This window comes from Rattus norvegicus, chromosome 11 (assembly GCF_021556685.1).
Source record: "Rattus norvegicus strain SHRSP/BbbUtx chromosome 11, alternate assembly SHRSP_T2T, whole genome shotgun sequence".
In the NCBI taxonomy this organism is placed as follows: domain Eukaryota; kingdom Metazoa; phylum Chordata; class Mammalia; order Rodentia; family Muridae; genus Rattus; species Rattus norvegicus.
Window position 1 is genome coordinate 50,577,751 of NC_141544.1, and position 27,770 is coordinate 50,605,520.

Below are 27,770 nucleotides of genomic sequence, written 5' to 3' on the forward strand. Positions count from 1 at the left end.
CAGGAACAAGTATTTGATGAACAAATGGGCCATGATGTTGGGAGCTGCCTATTGCATTTCTTAATAAACCACTTTTCTTTGACTCACTTCGAATTGGCGGAAGGGGGTTGCACAGGACTACAGAGGGTGGAGGGCAAATGGGAAAAAAGATGGGTCACTAAAGCCAACCCCCTTGCAATTGGGAACCAAGAAGGGTTTACTTCCTAGGGACCATATCAAGTAAAGAGAAGCTTGGAAAGACAATCTTATCAAACACATACATGCTTTGTGTACATAGGCACTGGCCTGCAGGAATACAAAGCCGTCTCAGTGTGAGCAGAACTGTGGGAGGTTCTGCATGCCCAGCTGAATACCAATAGAAGAAACATCCAGGGTAGGACCAGGTCATCTAAGCAACCATGCCCTCCTTCCAGGAGAGCTGCAGAGTCCCTCCATGACTGGGAGATGATAGATAAGCCTAACCCTCAGACTGTCTCTCCCAGAACCCAGCTCCAAATCTACATAGCACTTCCTGACTTCAAGTTTAAGAAGCCTTGGGTGCAGGTCACAACACTAGCTGAGGACATGTCCAATAGAGGCCTTGACACGAGGTTCTTTGGAGCACTGAAATGCCAGGATCGGGAAGAAGAAGATGCCTCCAGTAGGGAGGGAGAGGAACAAAGAGCTGAGGGACATTCTCCAAGACACACAATGGACATGGGGGCACAGTGAGACTTCCAGAAAAATGGACTGCCTTACTCAAGAGCTCCTTGCTCCTTGAGGAGACCAGCTGCGTAGTTCATTCTTAGATGGCAGCTGGGCAGTTGAGTAGCCACCCTGTGCCCTCCTAACAGATCCTATGCTACATTTCTTCTTACTTTTGAAACTCTACCATTACTGACTTTGGGAGGTTTTATAATATGCTTACAAGGATGCTAGGAAGACAATGGCCACTGTCCATGTGCAATTCCAAAGCCGAACTGGATGACACCAATAGGCTTCCCCAGGACTGACTGACTACTTGTCATTCCCATGTCATTGGAGCTCCAAGAGGCTGACTATAAGCTGGAGCGTGAAGTGTCAGAGCCTCTTATCACAGAAGATTCTGGGAGAATATGGTGGGCAGGGAGTTTAAACATCTCTGACTCAAGTGTGTGTCCCTCCAGCCTGGTGCCTCAGGAGTTTTCCATGCCCAAGCTTAGCTCCATCTCATAGGGACATTAGATTCTGATGGGTCAGAAACAGTCAGAGGTACCCAAGCATCAGATGGACCTTGCCTGGATGCATTGGTTCCCTGAATATGTAGAGAGTGAGAGAGGCAGTTGAGAGTCTATGCTATAAAGGAACAAGTTTTTGTAGCCTGCTGAGTATGGTTCTCCCAAAGAGCAGGAGGATGGTCCTTTTGGGATATAAAGAATAAGTGTCCAGACTCTATCCCTGTGGTGATCAGAACCCAGAGTGGGAGCTCTAGGACCCCTTCTATGAGATTAGCGCATGAGGAGAGGTTAGGTTCAGGCCAAAGCTCATCAGTGCCTCCAGGATGACAATCATGGCCAAGCTATTGTCACCCATTAGGTACCACATGCCTGACATGATGTTAGAATTTGTAGTTTCTCTTCTCCTGGACCCTCAACCTAGGAAGGTGAGTATTATAGAATGGGCCTTGGTGAATTTTGAAGTGGGGACATTTGATGTAATACGAGGAGTAAAAGGAGACCTAGACAGATATTAACAGACTGCAGTAGACTGAACACTGGGGTGTCATGCTTCAGAGGCTCAACCCATGTGAGATGGTGATTCCTGTAAGCTTTGTTTCAGAGGTGTTGTGAACATGATGTTTTCAATGAGGAGAGCCTTTCTATAAATCCTCTTCAAGTGGAGCGTATTCTTGCCACCAGCATGCCAGCAGCCCCACACAGGAAGCCTGGTATCAAGGAGGGAAGTCATTATGAGTGTAACCCAATACCAGGTGACAAACGATCTGATGAGCCAGCACCCCAGCTTTGTTCATCTCATACTCATCATATCCAGGAAACTGTCACTGATGTGTCCCTTGTTCCCATAAAGGATGCTTCAGCGTTCCAGCTTGTTGGGTCTCAAGTGCCACCGCCACAGGCTGATGTATTTAGGATGAGCGAGCAGCCCCCCTGAGGGAAGTTCTCAAGGCTCCTTTCCAAGTACAGATGTTTTAAAGCCCTTGTCAAACACTGCACCCACCCAAGTGAGCCTGGGTTATGTCACGCTACACAGTCATGTCTTTACACGGTGACAGGACAGAATTGCACAGCAGGCGTGCCTCTGGAACCACAACCTTGGCCAGAATGGAAAAAGGTTCTGAAATCAGGTATCTGGATCATAGGAGAACCTCAGAGACATGAGTTCAGGCAAAACTGTCATCCCCACATTCAGCTAACCAGTGAACATTTCAAGGCTGGGTTCAGTTCCTTGCCCAGCTGCCAATGCTGATGTTTATTCTAGTGAGAGGCTGGGTTAATTTACACTCAGAAAATGAATAGTGTTGTTTAATAGTGATGTTTGTGTACAACATCAGTGTTCTCCTTATCTTGTTGCAGTTGGCTTACTCTTTCAAGTGAAATCAGCACTGTGTACCTATGAACCCACCTAAGATGAAATTTTCCAACATGGAAGGAGGAAGCATCCCAGCTTGTTTGCCCATGGAAGCACATTAAACCAGCATCAGTCTTCACTGTCCCCAATGTCTTGATTGTAGTAACCCCAAGGCAGGAACCTGTAGCTGTGAATGGGCGTGCCCGAGCGGCAGCCAGCAGCTAGCATTTTGCTTGCTGTTCCAGCACACGCTGAGTAAGTCCTTCTCCCAGCAATTCACTGCCGTAAATTGGCTTTTTTGCATGTTTGCATTTTCATCATAATTTTGCTGCTGCACAGCCCCAAACACAGTGTTGCATAGCTGTAATGTGTCCTCGGCCCCATAAGGCAGTAGTGGCTAATGGGAACATGTTAGGGAAGGTTTGTTCAGCCTGAGGCATGAAGCTGACAGATGTGGGTCAATGGTGAAGAATCTACAGGGTATGTTAGATATGCTGTTTAGGGACAGAGAGGTAGCCCAGTTGGTACAGTGTTTACCTAATACCCAGGAAGTTCTGGCTTCAATCCCCAGTACACTTAAAATCAGGCGTGGTAATACATGACTTTGATTCTAGCACTCTGGAGGTAGAAGGATAAGGTCAAAGTCCTCTGTGTATGTATGTATATATCTCCTTTGTTGTCCTTTCTTTCCTTTCCTTTCTTTTCTATCTATGTAGAGTCTGAGGCTATCCTGGTGGTCTTATATATAAGGTCCTGCTGGAAGGTAGGATAAGAAGGAAGAGTGGTGTTACAGCAGAAGCACATGTGTGCTAACAAGTCCAAGCAGAGTGACTTTTAGCTCTAATGTAGACGATCGCATCCATCCTTTTGCCCATAGTCCTAACTCCAGGGAAGAGAGGTGTACACTGTATCTCTGTCACCATGAATCATCTGGGACTTTGGGAAGAAACCACAGGATACAAATTCTGGACTTAGTCTAGGTCAGGTTGCCTGATGAGGTGGGAGCCTGGAGCTGTGTCTCCAGAGCTAAGGGACTCCACATGTCAGCTGACATAAATAGGCTTTACCAAGTGTCTGCTCTGCTCTTTTTCAGGGTCAAGGGGCTGTGAGGCAGACATAGGAGGAGCTGGGATGGAGTGGTGATAATTGTGGTTCTTGGAGTCTGACTTAGGGAGGCTATGCTGGGGAGCTGATGAGGCTCTTGCAGGAATCGCTGGAAGACTATGTCCAAGCACAGAGGTCAAACAGGGCCTGCCAGTGCTGGGGTAGTGCTCTAACAGTATCTCACTCCAACCTAGCAGCCGCACTGACATCCTTCCCGAACTAGGAACTGGAGTTTGGTCCTGTGCCTGGGGCACAACTACACAGCCAATGAACAATGGACAGAATTACATACTTTATTCATACATTTCACAGTGGAATCTCACAGCTCAGAACAGACACAAAACAGGAAATAACCAACCAACAGCAAAGACAGGGAGAGCTAAGGAGGGGACATGTTCTCACACTTCAAGGTGCTTGTACATTTAGTCTTGTAAGTAGGTACCTTATGGCATCTAAGAAGGTCCCTAGAGTGTTGTTCCCAGAGGAAGCATGAGGGAACTCTTTACATGGAGTGGCAACTATTTCCTGGGTGGGAGACCCTCCCCAGCAAAGACGGAGTCCCAGCTGTGACCCGTTCACTGCCTTCTGAAGAGCCAGGCCAGAGGAGGAGGCAGAGCCTCACCATAGGTAAGACATTCATACTTCATATTTGGTGATTGTGGCATGGCTTTCCTGGTATAAACCCAGGGCCAGAAAAGGATAGAAGACAACGAGCTCCTCTTTTTCATCTTTGTCCAAAGCTTGGGACTACTAATCCCATCGTCAGTCTACAGAACAACCTAACCATCTGGAAGAGGTCTAATATCTGAGGCACAAGCACACAGTCCAAATGCAGGTGAACTACAGACATTCATCCAGACTAGTGTGCAGGTGCAGTGAGGTAGTAAGGGAATAAACACAACCCAGAAGCAAGGTGACTGGAATCACAAGTCCCTGATTCTAATGGACCTCAGCCTCCAGATGACTAGCTGAGCTATACAGGCTCCATCAAGTACCAGGCCTTACCTGGAGCCAAACCAAAGAGGTAAGTTTCAGGCTGTGAAAGGCTGACAGAAATAGCGGTGGGGAGCCAAGAACCAGACTGAATGATACCATATAGAGCTCGCCCAAGGGACATGCAGACATTAGTTTCTTGCTCTGAAGGCCCTGCCTAGGCCCTCAGCCTGGCAAAGGTTCCATCAACCTTGGAAATGACTGTCATGTCAACATGCAGGAGAATAAGTCCTTTACTCCTGGGCTGTTGTTCATGAAGTCATTATAGTATGACCAGCCCAAAACTACACAGCAGAGCTAGGCCACAGGCAATGGGTAGTGTTCTCTCTCTCTCTCTCTCTCTCTCTCTCTCTCTCTCTCTCTCTCTCTCTTTCTCTCTCTGTACCTGTACCTTGGCCCAAGGCCCTGCCTGGCTTCCCTACTCTTCTCAGGTCATCAGACTACTCAGAGGTCATAGTCCTTACTCATCCAAAAGAGGCCTGAGCATAAGCCAAAAAGAAGTCTCAACATGAGAGTGCCACCTTCTTCTGTATTTGGCCCTATGTGCCCAAACCCAACAGGATCTGGTCATCCTTTCTGGTAGGAGCTGCTGAAGTAGCCTGGAGGGTGGGGCACTGAAGCCCTCACAGGACCAGGGAGCACAGTCAGATAAGTCACTGTTTAATAAAAGTGAAAGGCCCTTTGAATCATCTCAAAAGGTACATTGTGCACAGGAAGTTGAAAATCCGCCCCTTGGTTTTCTTGCAGAAGGTTGTTGAAGACAAAGGAAGTCGGGGACAAAGCCACGTGGATTAGCTGTTCGCCTGTGCCAACAGGAAGAAGAGACGAGGTTACTCTCCTAAGACAGACAAAGCTGTCTTTTTCCCCTGATGATCTGAGAGTCCCAGAGTCTGACTCAGGCCTCAGAGACTTCTGCAGGTCAAGCTCAGGCTACAGGTGCAGGAAGCACATGTGCCTCTGCCCAGAAGCCTCACTTGGTTCCAGCTACTCTCTACCTGGAGAGGTCCTCCATTCTTACCTGTGGTACCCCTCTCACTCAGCACTCTCTTTCCTCAAGGCCATGCTGAGTGGCCTTCAGGCTTAAATATATCTGCTGGTCAGTGCCCTCCATACTGCCCCTCCCTCTAGTCTCCTCTTTGTGCCCCCCAGCATAGTCTGGTTTGTCTGTTCCCACATCTTCTTTTGCCAGGAGGACTTCCCCTCAAGAGATGTGACACTGTGAACTCAGGAGCACTTGGATTGACATGATCAGGCTTCACGAAAATGCCTTGGTCCCATTTCTTCTTTATCAGGCAGATACTAGGAGATATGCTCTTTCTCTAGGAACCCTCCTATGAGTCCATGCCTAAGCAGACCATCATTTTGATCCCTGGAATGGAAGGAGCTGGAGACCCAACAGATTGTATTGATGAGCCAGGAGGGTAGGCTACAGGAACTCTTGAACTTCTTCCTGGCTGTGCAACCTCCCCTGGAGCCACGTTGGGGACTTGAGATCTCTAGCCACTCCTCTCCCTCTGAACATGAACATAATGCCCCTCATGAGACCACTCTGAGGAAGAGTACCGTTCTGACTATTCTATCACCCAAGTGTGTGAATGGGTGAAGGCTGGGTAGGCGCCTGGCTCTGCTGATCCTGCACTAAAATGGGGAGCCAAGGGGGTTCTATGAGTCTGGCTCTGCCATCAACGCTAGCAGGAAGGCCAGTGAGGTTGACAGTGCCTCCCGCCAAGTATACAGGCACCATAGGCCTGGAGTGGGTGTAGAGAGGAATTGGGAAATCATAGGGATGGGGAGACCTGGAACAGGGGAGTGAAAGGTGACCCAGGAGAAGTCTAGACCATGAAAGTGTCCACTTTCTGACAATGTGCACTCCTCCCGGACCTGTGACTTGAGCTCACAAGTCCATGGACAGTCCATGGACAGTCCAGGAATCAAGGAAATTACCCTCATTTGCTGGTAGATCCAATCTGTAAATACTGTCACATTCCCGTATACTCCAGGTCTGTATGCCTTGGCACAGCCCGAGCCCCAGCTCGTGTCCCCAATCAGCCACCAGATTTCATTCTTCAAAGTAACCAGGGGCCCTCCACTGTCTCCCTGGGGAACACAGCAAGTTACTGAGAAGAAAAGGGCACACCAAAACACACATGCAGAGAGGACACAGAGTCTCCAGGTATGAGAGAGGGTGTGGATCTGTCTCCCCTGCAGGAAGCAGTGGTCACAGTGACATAATCCAAAAGATGCCATTGGTCTGTGCCAACTGCAGTTAGCAAATGCATGGCAGAACACAGTTCAACCACACCAACACTTGTGCCAAGCTAAAACTTCTCTGGAGACCAGAGTGTGCACAGCACTAGTTTCTGCCAGAGGTATAAATGCTGCTACTGGCCACGTCCCTCCCCACAGCTGCTCCCAGCTGGTTCTGGGTCCCTAGGAGGTATCTCTGATCCCAGGCTCATGTCTCTCTCACAGGGGCTCAGTGGGAACTGCACATTCAAAGGTTCAATAAAAACTCACAATTACCTGACAAGAGTCGACAGAGCCCTGGAGGAACCCGGCGCAGATCATGGCTGGTGTGATTAAGTTGTTGTATATGTATTTGCTATTACATTTGGAGGGCTCGATCAAGGGTACCATGGCAGCATTCAGCACATCCGAGGTCTTCCCTAACAACAGAGGCATCAGCCAGCAGCTCTTGTGGACATCTTCCTCAAGAGGCCCATACTCCATGCAGATGACCGCATACCTCTCTCCCCTCCTCCCTCCCTGTAATGGTTAACATTGATGGATGGCATCTAGAATCACCTAGGAGACAAACCTCTGAGCATGTCTATGAGGGAATTTCTAGAGTGGGTACATCAAGGAGGGAAAAGGCTCTCAATATAGCTGGGTCCTAGACTGAAGAAGCAGGAGAAAGTGGTCTGACTATTAGCATCCATCTTTCTTTCTGAATCCTGAATATATTGATGTGACCCGCCATCTTGTGCTCTTGATACCATGCCTTCCCCACAATGATGGACGGCACCTTCAAACTGTGGACAATAAGTCCTTCTTCCCTTCAGTTAAGTAACTCCCTTGAGTTACTTTTGTCAAGAATTTTGTCACAGGAATGAGAAAGTAACTAGTATACTCCCTCAGTCCATCCAAATACCAAGCCCTCTTCCTATGTTGCTAGGTAGGGCTAATTTGATGGTTTTTGTTTAATCGAATGGGAAAAGCAAGGTACATAGCACATGTAAACTGTCCAAAGCCAAAAGCCACCGAATAACCGAGCTGGGATTCAAATGAAGAGGTCCCACTGTGGAAATCAATGTCCCATCCTGGGCGACCCAAAGTCTTACCTTTCTCATAGGTGGCCCCCCACCCTGAAATCCAGCACTCCTGGGCTAGGTCCAGCATCATGCCTGGGTTCGGCAGACACACTGGCTTCACTACATCTGTGTAAAGAGGAGCAAAACGTGAGTTTATCAGTTGTCCTGAGAGAGAGAGCTCAGTAGCACTGGCTGCTCTTCCAGAGGACCTATGTTTGATTCCCAACACTCACATGCTGGCTCACAACTGTCCCAGGGAATTTGACACCCTCTTCTGGCCTCTATGGGCACCAGGCACAGAAGTGGTACACAGACATACTTGTAGGCAAAACACCCGTACACATAAACTAAATTTTAAAAATTAATTAAAATAATAAAATAATATAAATATAATAAAATAAAAATAAATTTAAAAGTTAAGTTAAAAATTAAACATTTTTAAAACCAGTAATCTTTACAAATTATCAACCAGATGACCTCAGCTGAAGAGAATCCACAGGGACACTAAGTGTTGTTTGAAGCCAGCTCTGACCCACACAACCCGGGGATGCTACTGCCCTCTAGTGGGCTGAATCTCACATACCATTAAAAGCCAAGGGTGTCTGCAGCTTCATGAGAGCAATGTCATTATTCTTGGTCTTAGAGTCGTAATTTGGATGGGAAATCACTTTTTCTACCTGGTGTCTACTTCCATAGAACATGAGAGACTGTTTCAAAATTCCCGCAAATGCCGTCCAGTACCTAGGGCTGCTGAGGGGTCTGAGAGACAGAAGGACAGACACGGAAACTCAGGACCACAGATATGAGGTGTTCCCTTCACAGTCTTTTAAACACACATGCTGAGTCCTGGGGTAAGATGACAACCTAAGCCACAGAGTGAGGCTGGGGCAGGGAGCTTCTCACTTCCCTCTCAGCACCCCACAGCTGAATGGCTCCCCAAGGATTCTGTTCCTTCTCCCATCTTCTGCACCAGATCACGATAGAGCCGCACCTTTCTGTAGTACTTGAAATCACATTCTGACAGGACTGGGTCTCACTAATCTTTATATGCCAGAGCATTTACTGACACAGGAGGTGCTTAATAAATACGGACATACTTGGAGTGGCCATGCTTTTCTTTCATCTGTTTTGTTGTTGTTGTTTTGTTTTTGTTTTTGTTTTTAACTTTTAGCTTCAACTACCAGAGGAACCTCAGAATCTGGGATGTATGAGGGAGGAAGGTAGACTCCCAGGAGAGATAGCTTCCCTAACTTCCCAGCAGTGCCTGGGAGGAAGAAAAGGAGGGTATTCCTGTGTGGTAGCAACAGGCAAAGAGACATTGAGACATCTAAAACAGCACTGTCACCCCAACAGGCATCGGAGCTTCCACACTGCTTGGTGTGGGTCACATGGTAGAAGAGCCATATTCCAACCCCAAATGTCTGGGCCATGTGACCCCACTCTACTACCCCAGACTTCACGGAATGAAGGCATACTCTTCCACACAGTGGGCGGCTGTCACAATCCACTCGGGGGTGATGATGGAGCCTCCGCAGACATGGATACCTTGGACGTGCAGGCTGACCTGCCAGGGCCAGTCTCCTGGTGAGGCGGTCGACCCACCCACAATCCTGCTCTGACGTCTTACTGAGCGAACCCCGCATTCTGAGGGTGACAAACACATGTCAGATGTCAGTCAACAGAGCAGAAGACACCAGGGCCAGCACAAAGCCAATCATATGGATTCCACCCAGCTGCCTTTCCCTGGCCTCACCAGGCAGTGGGGTCATTGGAAGGAGATTACTGCTGTCTCTGTTTCCCTATTATTAGGAGTCTGAATAAGCAAGTGACAAGGAGATGCTCTCCCAGGTCCTCAAGGGGCCACTCCTTCCCTGGTTGGGGCACAGGCTAATTCTTATTGCTACCTGGTTCCATCAGGTTTCTGGCAGGGTTAGGAAAGCCCTGGGTAACAGTCTCCTCAGGGAGACTAACACACAGCACCCCAACACCCGGAGTTCTGAGCAAACAGGAGGGAAGTAGATAAGGCTGAGAGTGAGTGAGGAGGCAAGGGAGGGTTTGGTAAATGAGGGGCAATCAGGGTAGATGAAGGCCAAGTCCCCCAGGAAATGACACAGAGGTTCTTTGCTGAGCAGGGATGAGATCTACTTCAGGGTGAAAAGTCCCTGCTGGTCTGAAGAGGGAGCTCTAGAAACTTCGAAACTGTGGGTCGAGCTCTCTGTTGAAAGAAGCCAAGATAATACTAGAAGTAGGTAGAGGTTAGGAACTTCCTGATGTGCTGAAAGGTTCCCAGGCTGGTGTCAGGGTACTAGCTGAGCAGGCCTGGTACATCTCAGCACAGTATGGGGCAAGACTTGTAGAAGCATCCTCTAAGCACTACCTGCACCTCTGTCAGTGACTGAGTACCTGTGAAGCACATGTGGACAGAGGGCTAACAGCAGTGCTCTCCTGGCTGGGCAACAAGATGACCTTAAGGAGATTCAGAGCTCCTTTGCCTCAAGTAGGCCTCAAGTCCCAGGCCAAGGTTGGACATCTATATCTACCAAGTGTGGGGGTCGATGAGTAATTCGTGCACATGCACATTCACACACACACACACACACACACACACACACACACACACACACAGAGAGAGAGAGAGAGAGACAGACAGACAGACAGACAGACAGACAGACACAGAGAGACCCCAGTTAGCCACCATGCAAGCTCCTGAGAGAAGGTAGAAAGCATGCAGGCGTGCTAGATGTCACACTTTCCTTGGGAAACTGTGTCCAGTGGAAGGCTGGATGACAATGCCCTGGCTTTGGCCTAGGTCAGGTCACTGATGTGAGGCTTCAGGTTCACACACAACTGGCTAACTATCCTTCTGCTTTACGGAGAAGGATCCACTAAGGCCCCCGTACTTATGATGGCACCTAAAAACAAGGCCTGTCAGTGTCCAACCATCACCTACCCTCAGTAGACACTACAGCCCAGCAACATTCCAACACAGCAGGATTACATAGAGATCCTAGTGTAAGCAAGAGGCCTCCAGGCACATCCTCGCTCGTTCCTGGAGGCCTCCCCTCACATATCCCAAGACCCAGGGACATCTTTCCAAAACCACAGAGGGGATCCTACTCGGAAGCATACGAAAGCACCATTGGGAAGTACTCACTCACCTATACAGCGCAAAGAAACCACCATGCGGGATGAGCACGAGTCACTAGAAAGAAGATGGGACTCTGGTTACCATAGGCAGGGAGGGAGGGCGCTGGTGTCTTCTCCTGGTGTTGCCTCCTGTCCACTACTAGTGACCCTACTGATAGGACTAGACCTCAGTGGCAAGGAATGGATTCCGCCACCAGACTCAGACGAGTCCAACTCTCTGCCTCTTCTCAACAGGTAGAACGAGATGGCAACCCAAGTTGATCCCCGATCTGCAATGCGTCAAAATCTTAAAACTTTTGGAGGCCCCCTATTCAATACCACAAAAGGGAAATTTCACACCTAAGCACATGTGAAGTGTCACAGTCCAACCATACTCACGATAGAATGCAATGACCTTAGTTTATGCACATAAGGTGCACACAAGAGCCAGAGAGATGGCTCAGTGGGTACTTGCTTCCAAGTCGGAAAGTCTGAGTTTAATCCCTGAGACCCACATAGAAAGGACTGATTCCTCTGACCTCTGCATGTGTACCACATACTCAGACTAAATAAATTTTAATAAGTAGGGGAATACATGAAATAAATGAATTCTGTCCTTAGATTTGATTCCTAACCCCAAGATATCTCAGACATGAATATTTTAAAAATCTAAACTCTGCAGGGGCACAGGTGAGCTGGCCCCAAGGATGCAAGTGTAAGAAAGCTGACTCACAACTTGTCAGCTGTGCTGTGGGTGGGTGAGGGAGAGATGCCATTTCCCAACTCCTTGTCCCTTGCCATCTGCAGGCAGGAGAGCTGGTCCTGCCCCTCATTGGCCATAGCATTCTGGAGAAAGAACCCTGCATCCTGCCTGCATCAAAAAAATAGAACTGGCCCTGCTGGTGTGGGCATGGGTGAGCTGGTCCCAAGGGCATGAGAGTAGGAGAGCTGGCTCTGCCCCTTGCCAGCTGTGGAACTGGGTGAGCTGGCTGGGACAGTGCTGGAGAACCCATCCTGGTGGTGTGAGTGCAGGAGAGCTGGTTGGCTGACCAACTCAGCTACTATACAAATCCAGATCTAGGGCTTTAAGTTGGCCCACTCCAACATCTACCCCTATCAATGAGCTGCTGGAGTCCATGAAGGAACCAGTCCTATAGAACCAAAACTGTGGGATCTCCTTGACAACAACAGTATATCTGAGAAGAGTCCTGGTAAGGATCTAGTATTCATAGTGTAGCAGAAGCCAGATGACTTGAAAATGAATATTTGCAAGTAAAGAAGTGTGGACAAAAGGGTATACTGTGGGACACATGGTGACACACTACAGCTTCCACAATGAGATCTTTTTTTCTTTTGGTAGGGGGAAGTTTCAAGGGTGGGTATAAAGGAATGGAGAGATGAGTGGAATTAGGGTGCATGATGTGAAATTCACAAAGAATCAATAAAAAGTTAAATCGAAAAATCTGAACTCTGAAATTCTTTCTACCTCCAACATTTCAGACAAGAAATGTCCAACTTTTGGCACCCACTAGGATCGTGGCTTGAGGGAGAGGACAAGTCAGTTTTTACTTCTGTCCTTGTATAATTTAAAATTATTCCCTAGTTTAGGTGTCATGGCAAACACTGGAAATTTCAGTGCTAGAGAGTTTGAGGCAGGAGGATCACCAGTTCAGAGCCCGCCTGGGCTACACAGCAAGACCCTGTTACAAACAAATGAGCAGCTATCCAGTAGTGTCATCAGGAAGTTGTCTAGAAACTTCTAATTTCCCCAGATGGTTTACATGTAAGCCACAGATCACAATATAACCAGCACTTTGCTAGGGACAGAAAAAAAAAAAGTCACTCAAGTTGGGAGTCAATTTCTCACATTGTGCAGGAGAAAAAAAATCAGTGCATTCTGTCCTATAGACACTGTCCCTGGTGTGCTGAAGAGGCCACAGCATGTCCTGACGGCATCAGCTACCAGCTGTGGTTCTGTGGGGAGCAATTGATTTCCCAAACATCAGTCCCATCAGGTCACTTGGACAGATAGAGCTTCACACGCACCAGCCTGTCACCCAAGCACACATCAAATGGGGCCCTTTCCAGACCCCCAAATAAGGAACTTCCACCCAGGTACCAGGTAGGAAGCCTCAAGAAGGGAGCACTGGAAAGAGGGTACTTCTGCACCATACGACTCCATGAAAGCCTTGGCTCTGAACACACACCATGGGCACTTCGTACTGAGTACACGGTCAGGCCATGTTCACCAATGAATCCCTCTGCGAATGCCTCACTGGCCGTTCTAGAGTTGTGTGTGTAACAAGCTGCAGGATGTTACTGTAATGCCTCATTTCTGTGTACAAAGTATTCAGATTCAATGGCAGGATGCAGGGACTCCTGTGTATGTAAGTAGATTGTGCTACACACACGCATTTATCTCATGTATTTTAGTATGCAAATTTGCTTCCATCTTTAAATCATACAGGCACACATACACACATGTACATACATACATACATACATACATACATACATGCAACAGGAATTGTATGGAGATAAATTTCTCGATGACTTATTACCAGTAAACATTACATTTGTATACCTATCTTATGATCCCATATACCTGGGGTCACATAAAATTTTCTTGGGTGGAAAAGGGTCACAACTTTAAGAAGCCCAATGCTAGACAATAACTTTCCTGTCAGCACCTTGGAGTTGTGAAGGCCCTCACCTACACTGGCCTAAGCCTACCTCTTTCTGCTGTGCTCTCTTCTGCACCAGAAGCCTGCACCTCCCCTTTCCTCCCTTCTATACCTGCTGACTCTTCTAGGCCTGAGTCCTTGTGGAAGACAAAGAACTACTTGACTCACAAAAAGCACCCTGCCTCCTGTGCTAAGCCCTGCTGTCTGGGTGAACATCTGGCAGGGCACTGCTCTCCAGCAAGGCCAGCCCTGCCACATTCTCAGGGGGACAGCCAGGCTACAGCGGGACATCCTGGTTGGTGGCCACCAGGAAGGCAAGCCGCTCAGTAGAGATGTGGAGTGAATGATTAGTTCTCCAGCCCTGATATGTAGTACCTGACAGCTGGCCCTAGAGGCAGCTGAGCCACCTGGAGAAGAGCGTGTGGCCCTGGAGGAAGAAATCTCTATGCAAAGAAGACATCATGGGTCCCCAGTATCAAAACCATTGGAAAAGAGCCTAAAGTCATGTCTACTCACGCACAAAGGATGGTTGCCCATGACCCCCTCCAAGCTCGCAATGGCTCAGGCATTACACCTATTACCTGTGGCCTGGGTACAGCAAGTTTTTATTGAACTAGCCATATCGCACCAGAGCCCCAAGTGTTACCCCATGGCATCCTCTCACTGACAGTCATGGGTTGGAACCAAGGGCCAGAAAGTCTCTTGAATTCCTGGTGCCCAATGCTACAGTGTCATACACTTTGTCCCTCTGAGGTTAGGGTGGAAAATAAGCCCCAGGGTCATGGTACTAAGAGCAGAAACATGGTGATGCTCAAAGGTGGGGCTTTGTGAAATTAAGTCATTGAATGGAAGAATCTCTGTGACAGAGTCCTGGTGGCATAAGGACAAGGAGAGAGGCCACTCGGGGCTTAACATTCCTGGCATGCTGAGATGTGGCCCTGGGACCCTGCTAGAGTCATGCCATGTCAAATGGATCTTCTTTCTAAAAGCGTAAGACAATACAATAAAAACAAAAACAAAATCCTTTTCTTTATAAAGCGGTCTGCTTCAGGTATTTTGTTACAGTAGCTAACAGCCAAACAGCATATACCCTAGCACAGTAACCATACCTTCCAGTGTCTGGAGAATAAAAACCAGCCAACCAAACAATAGCGAAAGCCATTGCTAACAGCGGGCCAGACAGTAGAGATTGAAACCAAAAAGGCAAAGTATCTTGTAAGTCCCAGAAGTTGGTAAGAATGAAGTCAAGATCACTGCAAGTCCTGTTTCTAACCTCCAGCAGTATGAAGCTGACCTCCTAACTCCACCTAGAGCATAGTCTAGGAAAATCAGCTCAGGAAGGCATTGTCTATGGGATCTCCTCATCATTCTCAAATTCTGCAAATCAGAGGAGCCCTCCATACCTGTGGTAGAGTTTTTTATAGAGGTCGACGTTGCCTGCGCTCACATTCAGCTTCATAAAGCTCGTTGCCCCGCTCTGGTCTGGTATCCCTTGGCTAGAATAAAAGCTGTTCCTGGAAAAAAAAAACAGGACAATCTTACTGAAAATAATGTGTCAGGCATATCAATTCACAGAGCACACTCTGAATCACAAAGCCACCCTTTGATGACGGTTGCAATAGAAGGGACACCTGAACACTCTAGGAAACAAAACCCAAGTTCAAATTCAGCCATGCTGTGTGAAAACCATTGTCTAATCCAGAAACCTTATAAGTTTAGAGTCTCCCATAAGTCGTGTTTCAGACCCAGGGTGAGCTAGGAAAACAGGATGCTAAGGATGCCTGATTACACACCGTCTAATAAAATGTACAGATGTTAGTCTGCCTTGTTACAAAGTTTCCACTGGTTCTGGTTCACTGTGTACCTAAAAACTCTGAGTCACAGATGATATTTGTGTGTGTGGAGACCAGAGGTCAACACTGAGCATCCGCCTCAGTTGTTCTCCACCTTATATTTATATTTTAAAAAGTATTTTGCTATTTTATGCATATATGTCTATGCACCCTACATATGCCTAGTGCTCTTAGAGGACAGACGAGGGCACTGGAACCCCTAGAACTGGAGTTACAGATGGTTGTGAGACACTGTGTGGGTGCTGAGGACGAGCTTCAGTTTCTCTGGAAGAGGAGCCAGTGCTCTTAACTGCTGAACAATCTTTCTAGTCCCCTCCACCTTATATTCTGAGTCTGGGTCTCTTACTGAACCCAGATATCATCAATCCAGCTAGGATGGCTGTCCAGCAAACCCAAAAGATCTTCTGGTGTCTGCCTCCCCATTACAGATTTCAGCTTGCCTCCACTGCTAGCTTTTACATGGGTGCTGGGAATCAGTCTGAGGCTCACATGTTTTTGTGGCAAGCACTTTACCCACTAAGCCATCTCCCCAACCCCATCGGGTGAATTCTGAAGCATCTCTTTAGTTAAGATGCCAACTTTCACACCATAGACCAATTCACCTTTGAGAACTGGAGAATAGAATGCCCTACTGTGCATAGGAACTCACGGTGACCCCATGGAGGAAAAATCCTCATTAAAACCACAGCTCTTGTCCCGGGCTTAAGGCCTGTCATATTTTATGAGAGCCATAGTCTGGGCGTGGTTTGTCTGCTGAGAGGACTCTGATGCAGGAGGACTCTGAAGAGATGTATAGGAACTTTAAGTAACATTTGAGGAGCAATTCCACTCCCACAAGGGATCAATTCTGTTCTAAGGTGTTGACGTTAAGCCTCTGGAGAAGAGATCGTTCCGCAGCAGATCCAGCCTCCATCCTCCCCACCACATGTGCTTAGCAGCTCTCCCACTTTTCTACCATGAGGTGAAACAGTACAAGACCTTCACCAGAAGCCAACACACGATTTCCCCCAGAATGGTGGGCTAAAATGAACCCCAAATTCCCTATAAAGTACCCAGCCTCAAATGTTTTGTTATAGTAGAAGACACTGGGCAATGCCCCAGGCCAGGGTGTGATGGTGGGAAATATTACATTATTCCATCTCAACGGTGTCCAATGTCTCTGGTTGCTGAAATTCTCTGTGTAATCCAGGCTTCCTTGGAATTCATTCTGTAGACTAGGCTGGCCTCAAAATCAAAGAGCCACCTTCCTCTGCCTCCTAGGTGCTGGGATGAATGATGTATACCACCATCACCCAGCAGAAAGGAATTCTTAAGCGTGACTCCGCTCAGGTCTCTTCCATGCCCAAAGCCTTCAGTGAACAGAACAAAGGTTCAGCTCATCTGACTAACTCCAAGGACGAAATGTGACCTATTTTTCTTATTTTGCACTCTTCCCCCTGGCATCCAAGCACTCATAAAGTATGGGCATTCCCAAGTAACCAGGAAAGATGGAGGGCAGGCGCATGAAGCTAGGTTGACAGTGACAATGGATGAGTTGCCCTCTGCTTTGTAGAACCATCTTTTTTAAGGTGACAAGTGTCTGCAGCATCCAGTCCCTGGCACATATAGAGAGCTGGAGAGACAGTCTTTAAGTGTCATTATGATGGCATTGTGTCCCTCCTAGGCTGCCATACTTACTTGTATCCCATGTCTTTACATGCTGCTCTCCCGTAGCTCTCATTCCAATCATCCTGGCAGACGGGATACCAGGCTTTCCTCTGAGATGAGTAAACCTGGAGGGTGAAGCTTGTTCCATAGAGGCGAACTGTTCAAGGAGAAAGATGCTCCATGAGTCCTTAACTCTAACCTCATATCTTCTAGTTGCTGTCCTACCCCAACACTGCCCACTACAGCTTCTTCCTAAGGCTATGGTTGCCCACAAAGAGGGACCATGAATCTCTGTTCCCCCAATTGAAAGCATTCTGAAAGAATTCCAGACATAAGTTCTTCACCATGGCCCATCGCCTGCCAATGACCACAGGAATGAAAATATGCACAGTCAAGCAACACAGTAGAAAGTCATTCAGCTGTCAATGGGAGCCATGCTCTGATAGGCGCCACTATATGAATGGGCCTTTAACCCATGACACAAAGTGAACGAAAATCCCAGCTTAGGCAACCTCAAACATATGAATGTCTAGGCTAGAAAATCTAAGAAAGGGTTGAAGAGATGAATTTGGTCATTAAGAGCACATAGTGCCCTTGTAGAGGACCCAAGTTCAGTTCCCAGCACCTATGTTGGGTAGCTCAAAAACAGCATGTTACTGCAGCTCCAGGGAATGCAACGCCTTCTTGTTCTGGCCTTCTGGGACTGCACTCATGTGGCATACAGACTGAGAAACAAACATACATACACATACTTTTCTAAATGTATTTTAAAAGAAAATATTAAAAGGGGGAGATTAGTAATTTCTTAGGACCTGAACAAGGCTGGTTTAAAAAAAATGAATAAAATATAGAGAAACACGAAGTCCCTACCAAGCTCTCGTTTTGAATAAGTTGATTTCACATCCAAATCCCATGCCCTGGCGGAACACCCAGGTCCCTGACAAGTGCCCCAATATTATAGTACACGAATGCTGAATTGTTCATTTGCATTTTGCCTCGAAGGGCACCAGCTCTTTCATTTAAAGACTAACATAGTTAGATGCAGCTAGGCTCTTCCTTACTCAACTCTGGTCTCCAGAGAGATCTGCTTATCCCAGCATTCAAAAGACTTGTCATCTGATAGAGTTACAAGAGCACAAACTCAGAGCAAACTCTTAGGTAACTGGTGGGTCACCCAGAAGGTAAGGAATTTACAAGAAGAATCTTCTAAACGGCTGCCAAAAGACAGGGCCATGTAACCAGGGGAAACGATAGGATCTGGTCAAGCCTTGGCTCACTTCTCACTTCTATCCTGACCCTGACTCAGTGGACAAATAGCCTGACACCTTAGAGACTGCTCCCAGAGGGAGGCCACCCTGGGACCTGACTGTCTTCAACGGCTTCAGGGATGAAGGAAGCCACAGAGCATGCGTGTTTGGTGTATAGATAAAACTCTGTGACAAGCTAGGCAATAGGATGTCAGTCGGTGCCCAAGAGAAACCACGAAGCCATGAAAAGCCATACAAAAGTCCCAACCCCATACTGCAAAAAGAACCAACTCAATCCAGAAGGTTTGCACCTCACAGAACACCCAGCACAGAACATTCTAGAAAAGCTAATCTATGGAGACAGTCAAAGACCTGAGGCTGCTAGGGGACACTGAGGGAGAAGAATGTACTGGGAACAGGAGGCTTAGGGTAGGGCAATCAGGGTGTAGGTATACGACCAGTGCTGTGCTTTGTCAAAACCCATATGGTCACACCAGGGACATGGCTCTGGTTCCCGGGGACAAGGTTCAGGGACCAGTGTGTTAATGCCTGGGTGACTGCTGGAGGCAGGGTGGCCTCTCTCTGCAGGCCTAACAGTGCTTTCAAAATTAAAGTGCTTAAATGCGGCTGGGACTGTATGCTTCCACAGTCAGCGATGGGATTCCTGCATGGTAGGGTAGGGACAGTGGCATGAGGAGTGGCTGTTGTCCCTCCTGTCTGCCTTCCCACACTGATGAGGCAACATGATGACAACAGGCTCCCAAGGAGATATTTTTAAGAGTTAGGATTTTTTCCCCTAAATCTTACAGAGCTATAAGTGATAACTCAAAGTACATGTTTGGGGGTCCAAGATAATGATTTGGTGAGTGTCCATCACGACGCATCTCCTCTACCAACGGATCATGCTTGCCTCCCTCCCTCCCACTGGGTTCCTTCTCCTGTCTACAGTGAGGACACTGAGGATTGGCTCGATAAAACAAATAAGGAGCTGGTGGGTCCTGGTGTTCACACACTTGGGAAGAAAGTGCCATACACATCAGCACTCCCTCCCCTCCAGCCCCCACCCCACCCCACCCCCACTTTGGTTTTCTGAGACTGGGTTTCTCTGTATAACAGCCTCGGCTGTGCTGGAACTTGCTTTGTAGACCAGGCTAGCCTTGAACTCACAGAGATCTGCTCGCCTCTGCCTACTGAATGCTGAGACTAAAGGCATGTACAACCATGCCAGTTTCCATGCACATTCTTAAACATTTCACATTTAAAAGCAGACATGAAGGAGAGGGTGAAAGTATGCTGTTCCCATCTATAGGGGACACACGCCATGCCAGGTCATCTGCCCCTTTTATATGAAAACTACATAAACCCAAACCTCGGATGGAAATGCCTTCCTAGCAGCTTAGCTCCTAAGAAGGCATCCTACTGTCCACTCACAACCTAAGCTTTGCATCCTGGGCACTGAAATCCAGCCTTTGTGATAAACATGAGTTGAGGCCAGCCTGAGTAACTTAATGAGACCCTGCCTCAAAAAAAGTAGGATATGCACAGGAATGCAGAGTAGTGGTGGAACGGCTGCCTTCCATGTGTGTGGTCCTGGCTGCCACCTAGTGTTGAAATAAAATGAAATAAAAGTTTATCGCTCATATACAGACAGGAGCAGAAACGCAGTGATATCTACTCCACATGACACCTTAGCCATTCTCAGCACAGACACCAGAGCCATCGTAGGCTGTGAGCACTGTACCTCCCAAGCACCCATCTGCTGAGGAACGGGGGTGGGGGTGGGGCACAGAACAGGTATCAGTCGACTCAAGTGAACTAACAGCCGGGCCCCATGCTCCTCCTTGGGAATTTCTTTGAGCCAAGACCAATGCCATAGAATCTAATTCACATAGGGCGTAGAGGTGAGGATGCAGCAGAAAGCTGCCCTACCCAAAGGGAGCCCTGATTAAACAAAACCAACCTTGGACAACTAGGTCTGTGAGCTTTTTACCCCAAATTCCAAGAAGACTGGAGACTACTTGGGTGGAGACAGCAAAGCTTGAGAGATTCCTGGAGAGAGCGGGACAGCGATGTGAACGTCCCATTTAGGAGAATGGATCCTCGGTGGGGACACATCTGAACTAAGCAGGAAGTCAGAGAGGAGCCATGGCCTCAGCCCCTGGGCACGGACAATGCTTGGGAAATGAGGTCCAAGAAAAGCAGAAAAGCAGAAGGCAGCTGTTGCAGGCAGCAAGACAGTGGCTCACTGTCAACTGCAGAGCCAGGAAAACATAGGGTCTAGGTCACCCCATCACCCCTCCAACATGGAGCAAGCAGACAGCAGGCATGACCCACAGTGCCAGGATGTCAAACGGTCTAGCTTCGACTCTGGAACTAATCAACTCTGCTCCCTAGGTGTCATTATTGCCCAGCCTCCTGACTGTCCTTGAAGTCAGCTTCAAAAATTAACAGCACAAGAAAGACAAATGCATCCAAGATTACTCAGTGGGTTAAGAAGCTTGTCATCAGGTTGAATTTGATCTCCCAGAATCCTCATGGTAAAAGGAGAGACCCAGTTCCTGCAAGCTGTCCTCCATCACCGTCCCTGCCGTACACATAGTAAGTAAATATACATTTTTTAATTTTAAAAATGCAAAATTAAAACTTCTTCAAGGGGATATTGCCCTGTGCTTGTTATTAACGGAACAACTGTCAGTAAAATTTTGAACATAACTTGTGCTGGTGAGGGTGAAGAGAGAAGGGAGCCTCTGAAATTGGCAATGGGATTGTAATATATCGAGCCATTAGTGAAAAATAATAACGGAGGTTCCTTGAAAACACTAAAACATCCGGACAGAAACCAGATATAGATGTTTCCTGAGAGACACAGCCAGAGCATGTCAAATACAGAGGCGAATGCTAGAAGCAAACCACTGAACTGAGAATGGGATCCCCGTTGGAGGAATTAGAGAAAGGACTGAAAGAGCTAAAGGGGCTTGCAACCCCATAAGACCAATGATGCCACCCAACCAGAGCTCCCAGGGACTAAACCACTACCCAAAGACTATACATGGATAGACCCATGGGTCCAGTTGCATATGTAGCAGAGGATGGCCTTATTGAGCACCCATGGAAGAAGCCGCCCTTGGTCCTGCCAAGGCTCGACACCCAGTATAGGGGAATGTCGAGGGGACGGGAAGGGGGGTGAATAGGGAGGGGAACACCCTTATAGAAGAAGGGGAGGAGGATGGGATAGGGGACTTATGTCCGGGAAACCAGGAAAGGGAATAATATTTGAAATGTAAATTTTAAAAAATCCAATAAAAAAAAGAAAACACTAAAACAGAATTATGATACAACTTCTAAGAATCCATCAGCTGGTGCATGGGTGAAGAAATGTGGTACATGTGCACAACGAACCAGGATTCAGCTATAGAAAAGGATGGCGCCCTGCCACTTGTAACAATACAGATGAACTTGCAGGACTCTGCACTAAGGAAGGAAGTCAGTTCAGAGAGGCAAGCACCATGGAGACATGGGATCCAGAAGTCATACTCACTGTAGCTGAGATCAGAGGTAGTGCTCACTAGGAGCTGTAAGGGAGTGGTTGGGGCTAGCTTGTCAAAATACACAAAATATTAATTACACAGGAAGAATGAATTCAAGAGGTCTATAGTCCACTACGGTGTTAACAGCACACTGTCCATTCAAAGACAGACCACATTAGTCCACTATAAACATAAGAGCACAGGGCATATATGTTAAGCAGTGTGGCTGCCTCATCCATGGGAGTACATGTATAGAGACATCACACTATACTGGACAAACATAACATGAGCTTAGCTTGTTAGCTATTAAGTAAATAATTTAAAGGGAAAAGCGAATAGACTTGTTCACTGCTGTCACCGTGGACACCACCTTAAACGAGGGCACTCATTTTTAAAACCAGCACAGTGCACCCTGACTTATTTTCGACAGCCTGCTTGTTTTAACTGTCATCCAATAGCAGTTGGAAACGTGGCTTTGAGTTACCGAGTCCTTGCTGGTTTTGTTCCCTCTCCATCACTGTGTGGTGCAGGGTCAAAACCACAATCCCCAGCCTGGGCTCAGCACCCTGCCTGGCTGTCCCCAGCTGCCACTTTGTAGCAGATATACAGAGCCCAGCACTTCCTGATCCAGAGCCAACTCACCACACCGGTTCTCGTCTTCCCCGTTGGGACACTGTGACACTCCGTCACACCAGAGGGAGGAGCTGATACATGTCCCTGAAGACCCACACTCCATCTCTGATGAAGAGCACTTGCTGTCCCCTGGCATTGGATCGGGAGAAAGGGAAGAAAACCCATCAGGCTGAGCATCCAAGGCACTGCAGAGCCCTTAGGAGTCTTGTCATTCACCCTCCAGTCCAGTGAACAGGAGAAACCACCTCCTCCTAAGAAAGGGACATGCCATGGCCACCTGTAGTGGTTTGAATAAGCTTGGCTCTTGGGAAATGGCACTTTTAGGAGGTGTGGCCTCGTTGGGATAGGCGTGGCCATGTTGGAGGAAGTACACAGAAACTCAGCAGGGAACAGAATGATTGCTACTTGGATGAGAGAATGTTTTCCCACAAGCCACAGATTAGGGAAAACAAGAGTTCACTGTCAAAACGGTACATGGAGAAAAGGGAGGATAGGGCAGTCTTGCCCTCAAGGGAAACCATGTTGGGAGGCATCACGTGGCTCCTCCAGCCTGCGAGAAGGGTCACAGTCACAGCCATGCACACAGTGGCAGCATCCAGCCCAAAACTTACAGAACTTCCAAAGCAAGCCAGCAGCCACAGCAGCACCGGCGAGGACAGTGCCCAGGGCCAGGGCGACAAGCATGGATTTCTTAGATTCTGCGGAATAGAGGGATGCTCAGGTCAGTGCTGTCAGGAGACGCTTAGAGTCATTCAACTTGAAAATATCACGTTTGCACATGCCTGTCTATAACCCTAGTACTCGGGAGGTGAGGACAGGGCAGGAGTTTAAGGCCATCCTCGAAACAACAAAGAGGAGGAGGAGAAGCAGGAAGGGGAGTATCTCAGGAGTCCAAGCCCAAAGGACACTGGCTACACATAGCAACCAGGCCAGCTTAACCTGAGCACCTTTAAACTTGCTTAAAACTCTTGCATTACCTAAAGCTGGGGAAACTGCCCGGTTCTAAGCCTGTTTGTAATAAGGTAGTGAATTCTGCATGCTTCTCGTTGAAACCACCCTGAGCCTGAGAAGCACAATGATTTTACGGCACACTTTCACATTGCCATGCAGCCAAGAGTCCTAGTTCAGCTTCCGTACGTGGGTCCGTTTATACCACATTAGGGGAGAAAAAGCAACGATTCATTCATTTGGGTTTTGTGTTGCCAAGGATTAAACCCAATGTCTCACTCATGCTTGGCAAGTGTTCTACTGCCGAGCTACACAGCCACCCTAAGAAACGGCGTTGCCACACACATACAAATGTTAGTTAGGGGCACCATTTCGTGGGGTGAAATGTGGCATGAAAACATCTGCTTGGGGAAATAGAAACCGGATCTGAAATGAAATACAGCAAAACTTAAGCTCTTAAAACATCAGGACGCCTCAGGAAGGGCTTGAAAATGGGCCAATGTCCACATGAAAAACAGCTTAAAGAGAGAGCTGCCGGATTACAGCAACTGCGAGTATGAGTCATATAATACTGTCCCCCCAAAACATCATGGGGCTGCCGGAGAGTGGGGGGTCCAGGTAGAGCACTTATCCTTCCCATGGTAACTTTGGGCTTTTCCTCCTGGCCACTTTGTTTCCAGAAATAACAACTCTGAGACAAATTATTTATGAATAAATGCATAGGCCATAAGCTTCTTCTTGTTCCCCAACTAGTTTGTAACTCAATTACCCTAATGATTCTACTCTATGTCTTCCACATGGTAAGTTACCTCTCCTCGGGTTTATACAACTGTCTTCTCCACAGTTAGAGGCGAATCTGACTACTTTCCAGAATTCCTCTCTCTCCCTGCCAGATGTCCCACCTTCTAATTCCTGCTGCAGTTCATTGGCCATCGTTTTGGGGGTTTTTTTGTTTTTTTTTTTAATTGACAGGTGACGCTTGAGAGAGTCACCTCAGCATCCCATGGCTGCTGAAAGAACCCTGTGGTATTTGACAGCCACTAGCCACTAAACTGCTATTGATACTTTCAGTAATTAAGAGTTAAATGGAATTAAACTACAGTGTATAAACTGAGTCACTCAGCTGCCACGGGGGGTTTTATAAAGTCACTTACTGCCAATCCTGATGACCTAAGTTTGGTCCCCAGAACCTACATGAATGATAGGACAGGGCTAAATCCAACAGGCTATTCTGACCTCTGCAACACTCTGTGGTACACAAATAAATAAATAGATGTTTAAAGTGAGCAAACAACAAAAAAACAAAGAAGAAACTCTTTGTTTGGAGATGTGGCTCCGTAGTTAAGAGCACTTGTTGCTCTTCCAGAAGTCACATACTTGGTGACTCACGATTGACCTTGGCTTCAGTTTCAAGGGATCCAGTGCCCTCTGCTGGCCTCTGTGGGAACTACATGCACTTGGTGCACATACGTATGCGCAGGCACTCATAAAATAAGAATAAAAATTCATCTAAGAATAAAATAATTTAGAGAATTATTTTCAATTGCTCACTGATTTCTTCCAGCCATAGCAAACAGGGGTTTCGCTGCTGAACGGAGGTTTAAACCAAAAGTAGCATCAAGGTTTAAAGAAAGAGCCAGATGTCAGAGAAGGGACCCTGGGGAGTCTGAAATTTGGCTTCTAACAGTGAGGGGCTGGTCACTTCCAGCAACTCCCTCTCCAGGTGAAGTCCCAGCCTCGCAGGGGGTACGGGGTAAGGTCCTTGGAGCTTTCCTTGAAAGAAAGGCTAAGAGATAGAGTACAGGGCAGGGGAAATGTCATTGAAACCAACACTCCCAGACTAGAAAGTGCCTTCAGGCCTGGGGACCCCAGTTGCAATGCCACTGAGCTTCCAGAAGTCAGCAGGGCAGGCTTGGGTTGGGCTCTGGAGCCAAAAGACCCAAGCTGACCTGCTTAGGACTGCTTTCACCTGGCTACTACATCCTGTTAGTGATATAAAAAGTTTCCAGAGAATTCCTGGCAATTGGTCCTCATGCCCATCAACAAGGATTGTGCCCCTATAGTAATGTGGGCAGCCTGTACTCTCGGCAGCCTCACAGGGGAGGCCTGGGTCTGAAAACCTCACAAGGCAGTGATTTTATCAAAAGGCAGTGAGGGGTGACCGTGCCTTCAGGCACCAGGGCGGAGCCACCAAGAAACCCACAAGAGAAATTCCTTATGGCTCACCTGATGAACTAAGCACACTTTCCTCTTTGGGCTACCTATCTGCATGCCATCATATCTGAGATAAAATAACTTGCTTAAAGCTGCCCTTGTGGTTCAGGGGTAAACATTTGCCTAGCATGTTCAGGAACCTCGATCAGCAGGGAAAAAAAAAACAAACACTAATTCAGTAACTTGGCTGGTGAGTCAGGGAGATTAAATCCGGTGTCCTTCACCTCTGGTTGGGGCGTGTGCAGAGTCGCAAGCTGGCTGGTTTGCTTAGGACCATGCGTGCAGCAAGAAACCCCCATTTCACCTCTGAACAGGCGTTTGTCACTAGCTACGGTCTGCACAACATAGACTTGCAAGGTTCAGCCTTGGGCCATTGCTCATTTATATCCATCCTTCCCAGCAGCCTGTTGGCTCAGCCCAATGGCGTCTCTACCTCACCGAGCTGTTGACTTTGATCTTCATAGGCTCTTGTAGGTGCCACTCAAATGGGTAAGTTCCATGACAGTTGCTAAAGCAAACAGATAAACCCAAAGCAAAATGCCCTACCAACATAATAGAGGACACAGGTTCAGAGCTTAATATCGTTCTGGCAAAAATGTACACTTTTTGACGTCTTAATAGCAACAACATGTCCTTTCTTTTTCAGTTTTCTTTTGGGAGTGTGTGTGTGGTTGGATTCCCTCCAGCTGGAGCTGTAGAGGAACTCTGGTGCTCTGTGAGAACAGTTAGTGTTCTTCACTGCTCTAACGTGATTCTAAAAACATTGTCAAGGTGAGTGCAAAAAAATTAGTAAAATGAAATGACTAAATTACGTTCCGGTTCATGGGACACGGGCATCAGTTTGGACTTCTGGCAGGCTAATGGTAGGAAGCCCAAGACTCTAGTCTAAAAGGCCGACCACCAGATGGTGATTTTATCAAAGCACAGCCAGACGTTTCACAATGCAGGTTTATAAAATTACACCTCCGTGTGTGTCCTTCCTATTGACAGGCAATTGGCAGAAAACTAACATGTCCCGCCCCCTATCTGTCACGTCCTGATTACTCCCTGGGAATGTAAGTATTTTGTAAGGTACACTGGGACATTCTATGCTGAGCACTGATGGCAGGACAGTCTTTTTGGAGGTGCAAACTTACATGGGGTTCTTTGGCTTCTGACAACTAACAGTTCCTTGCCCTGGCTTTCTTCCAGCCAGCGTAATGAGTAAAGGCCAGGTCTTCTGCAACTCAGCTGGGCTAAGGTGAAAGGGGTTCATACAGACAAGGAAGAGAGTGAGAGAATGGAGCAGAGCAAAGGACAGAAGAGCCACTCGGAGGCTCAAATGGTGGGACAGAAGTAGAGAGGGACAGCAGGAAAGTCAGGAATGCCCAAGCAGGACAGACAGACTCCTGACGCCTAAGGCCTATTACTCGGTTGCTGATGAAGTGACGGGTGGCCCACAGAATCAACCTTGAACCATACACGAAACACACAGACAGGCGCTCAGTTCATAAAGCAAAAACCATCGGTAAAAAGCTGGTGTGGAACTGGAGCTATCCATCAGTTAAGGACATCTACTGCTCTTCCAGAGGATCCGAATTCAGTTCCCAGCATTCATGTTGAGCATTTACAAACACCGACAGTACCTGGGACTTCAGCTCCAGGGGATCCAACACTTTCTTCTGGCCTCCGTAGACTCAGGCACACATGTAACACACACATGCTCTCACGCACATTTTAAGAACTAAATATATAAAAAATAGCTTATCAACAGACTCACTGGTGTCCTTTACACCAGAGAGACAACACTGGAAACACTGGGTAAATGGTGGAGGGACACAGAGGTAAGGAATTTGGATAGTGAGAGTGACCATTGAGCAAAAGGGCCAAAGGAGAGGGTAAAGAGATTCAACTTTCATATTCAACCTCCAGCACTGCGCTGGAGTTACAGGGGGGT

General features: G+C 47.5%; 1 protein-coding gene across 17 annotated transcripts in view; it reads right to left on the reverse strand.

Moving 5' to 3' along the window:
* The window catches only part of Tmprss2 (transmembrane serine protease 2), a 44,570-nt gene that overhangs the window by 773 nt on the left and 16,027 nt on the right, over positions 1 to 27,770 (reverse strand). For 3 of the 17 annotated variants that reach the window (XR_015632568.1, XR_015632569.1, XR_015632570.1), the window contains exons 4-14: positions 23,284 to 23,370; positions 22,682 to 22,801; positions 17,296 to 17,422; positions 15,169 to 15,279; positions 11,114 to 11,157; positions 9,431 to 9,599; positions 8,539 to 8,714; positions 7,986 to 8,081; positions 7,168 to 7,410; positions 6,589 to 6,741; positions 3,929 to 5,447 (exon numbers count right to left, since the gene is read on the reverse strand). Coding sequence is in view for 12 of the 17 variants with exons in the window: in NM_130424.3 (NP_569108.2) it covers positions 5,436 to 5,447; positions 6,589 to 6,741; positions 7,168 to 7,310; positions 7,986 to 8,081; positions 8,539 to 8,714; positions 9,431 to 9,599; positions 11,114 to 11,157; positions 15,169 to 15,279; positions 17,296 to 17,422; positions 22,682 to 22,801; positions 23,284 to 23,370 (1,238 nt within the window). In the remaining 5 variants the exon portion in view is untranslated. 17 annotated transcript variants of the gene reach the window in all.